The sequence below is a fragment of the Sardina pilchardus genome, chromosome 20, assembly GCF_963854185.1.
Source record: "Sardina pilchardus chromosome 20, fSarPil1.1, whole genome shotgun sequence".
Lineage (NCBI taxonomy): Eukaryota > Metazoa > Chordata > Actinopteri > Clupeiformes > Clupeidae > Sardina > Sardina pilchardus.
Genome location: NC_085013.1, coordinates 26,665,428 through 26,667,927, shown reverse-complemented (window position 1 = coordinate 26,667,927; position 2,500 = coordinate 26,665,428). Strand labels below are relative to the sequence as shown.

The following is a 2,500-nucleotide window of genomic DNA, read 5'->3' as shown; positions in this document are numbered from 1 at the left end:
CAGCTAAAAGCCCAGGCTACTAGCTTTCATGCCAGCAGCGCTCTTGAAGTGTCGGGGAGTGAGGTTTACTAACGTTCCACCGCATAGCTAACCAGCTAGCACCCGTTACATAAAGATGCCCCTGCTGTGCCCCAGGATGGATGGATGAGATGCCCCCCTCCTGCTGATCACCTCCCCACAGCAGCAGCACGGAGCATCTGAGGCACGAGGCCCAGAGTAAACAAATCAGGCAGCGGGAGTGAATGGAGGTGACACATGCCCAGTGTGGAGCGAGTGGTGTGGGGCATAAATGCGTGTGTGTGTGTGTGTGTGTGTATGTGTGTGTGTGTGTGTGTGTGTGTGTGTGTGCGTGTATAGGCGTATGAGTGGAGGTGACACAGGCCCAGTGTGGAGTGAGTGGTGTGGGGCATAAATGTGTGTGTTTGTGTGTGTATGTGTGTGTGTGAGTGTGTGTGTGTGGGGGTGTATGTGGGGGTGAATGAGCGGAGGTGAGCTAAAGCTAAAGCTAAACCTCCTGCTTCTCTCTACTGGTCAGTTTAGGTGGCTAAAGCTAGCCTCCTGTTTGTCTCTACTGAGGCTCATGGTCAGTTTATTGCGGAGATTCAAACGCCTCTGAATGAGAGTGGCGCTATCAGGCCCCTGCAGGTTGATCATTATGTGTGTGTGTGTGTGTGTGTGTGTGTGTGCATGTGTGTGTGTGTGTGTGTGTCTGTGTTGTGTGAGTGTATATGTGTGTGTGAGAGTGTGTGAGTGTATGTGTGTGTGTGTAGTTGTGTTTGTCTGTCTGTGTGTGTGTAGGTGTCTATGTGTTTGTGTGTGTGTGTATGTGTGTGTGTGTGTGTGTGTCTACCTGTGCAGTTGGCCGTGCTGAGAGCAGAGTGACCGGAGGCTGTGTGTGTCTCTGTGGGGTGGGGGCCGTTTAAGTGGTCCTCTCCGCCGTTGGCTCCTGCGAGGCCGACCGGACCCGTCTGTCTCACTCGATTATCTGTGAGAGAGGGGCGACACGCACACACACACACACACAGACACACACACACACACACACACACACACACACACACACACAGCACGACGGTCATTAGGCAGGAATGACAGACTGCCAGCCATTAAACAGGAAATACGCTACAAAAACATTAACACTGTTTGATAAGCTGTTTTACTCCAGCTCTGTCCTAAGAGTCAAAATAACAACTTAGACACAAAATAACCACTTAGACACATTAATTACCACTACTGTTGTGGTCAGAGCGACCTGGCTAAATAGGCTTTTAGGCACACCAAGATATTTTATAAGCTGGACAACCAACACAGCATCACTACACACAGACACACACACGCACACAGACCCAACACCCAATGTCGAGGAGTCAAACATGACGTCAGCACTTTTTGTGTGATGAGACCGCTGGGTGAGTCTGCCTGGAGATGACCGATACCTTTGGATTCTGACACTGTGACTCACCAATCACCTTTCATCAGTCACCTTTGCTACTCTGTGCTCTGTGCTGGCAGACATGTTGCGCTCACCCCACACCAGTCACTGCACTCGTCCACTCCCTGCATTTGTTCACTTTGTTTACACTAACACACAAACACATAAAAAACACACAAACACACACTAACACACAAACACACACTAACACACAAACACACAAAAAACACACAAACACACACTAACACACAAACACACACTATAACCGACGTCCTCATTTAGAATACAGTTCCCGACGGCTCCTCCGACCTCACAGTGAGCACACACACACACACACACACACACACAAACAAAAACACACACACTAACACACACTACCCGACGACCTCATTTAGACTACAGTTCCCGATGGCTCCTCCGGCCTCACAGTGAGCACACAAACACACACTAACACACTAACACACACAAACACACACTAACCGACGTCCTCAATTAGAATACAATTCCCCATGGCTCCTCCAGCCTCACAGTGAGCTATTTACTGTCAAATTGCAGGGACAGGAATCACAACCCTGATTCTGCCTTCAGTGTGTGTGTGTGTGTGTGTGTGTGTATGCGCGCCTCTGTGCAATGGCCATCTGGTCAGCATGCCTAAGGAGCTGACCGCAGTTCCACTGGTCAGTCCAGGTGTGGACCTCTCTGTCTTGCCTCAGGCCTCAGGTGTGTAGAGAGTGTTTGTGTGTGTGTGTGTGTGTGTGTGTGTGTGTGTGTGTGTGTGTGTGTGTGTGTGTGTGTGAATGACAGAGAAAGAGACAGTAAGTGACTATCTACATGCATGATTGTGGTTGTAGATTGTGGTTGTTTGTGTATGAGTGTGCATGAATGACTGTGTGTGTATATAAGTGCACGTGCATGTGTGTGTGTGTGTCTGTGTGTGTGTGAGTGTGTGTGTGTGTGTGTGAGTGTGTGTGTGTGTGTGTGTGTGTGTGTGTGTGTGTGTGTGTGTGTGTGTGTGTGTGTGTGTGTGTGTGTGTGTGTGTGTGTGTGTACAAGGGTCAGTGCTGTTGG

At 49.5% G+C, this 2,500-nt stretch overlaps 1 protein-coding gene across 1 annotated transcript in view; it reads right to left on the bottom strand.

Annotated features, from left to right (window-relative positions):
- greb1 (growth regulating estrogen receptor binding 1) overlaps positions 1-2,500 on the bottom strand; it is a 51,434-nt gene that overhangs the window by 32,105 nt on the left and 16,829 nt on the right. Inside the window, exon 6 of the mRNA XM_062523457.1 lies at positions 851-985. Within this exon, the coding sequence (XP_062379441.1) occupies positions 851-985 (135 nt within the window). The remainder of the gene's footprint in view (positions 1-850; positions 986-2,500) is intronic.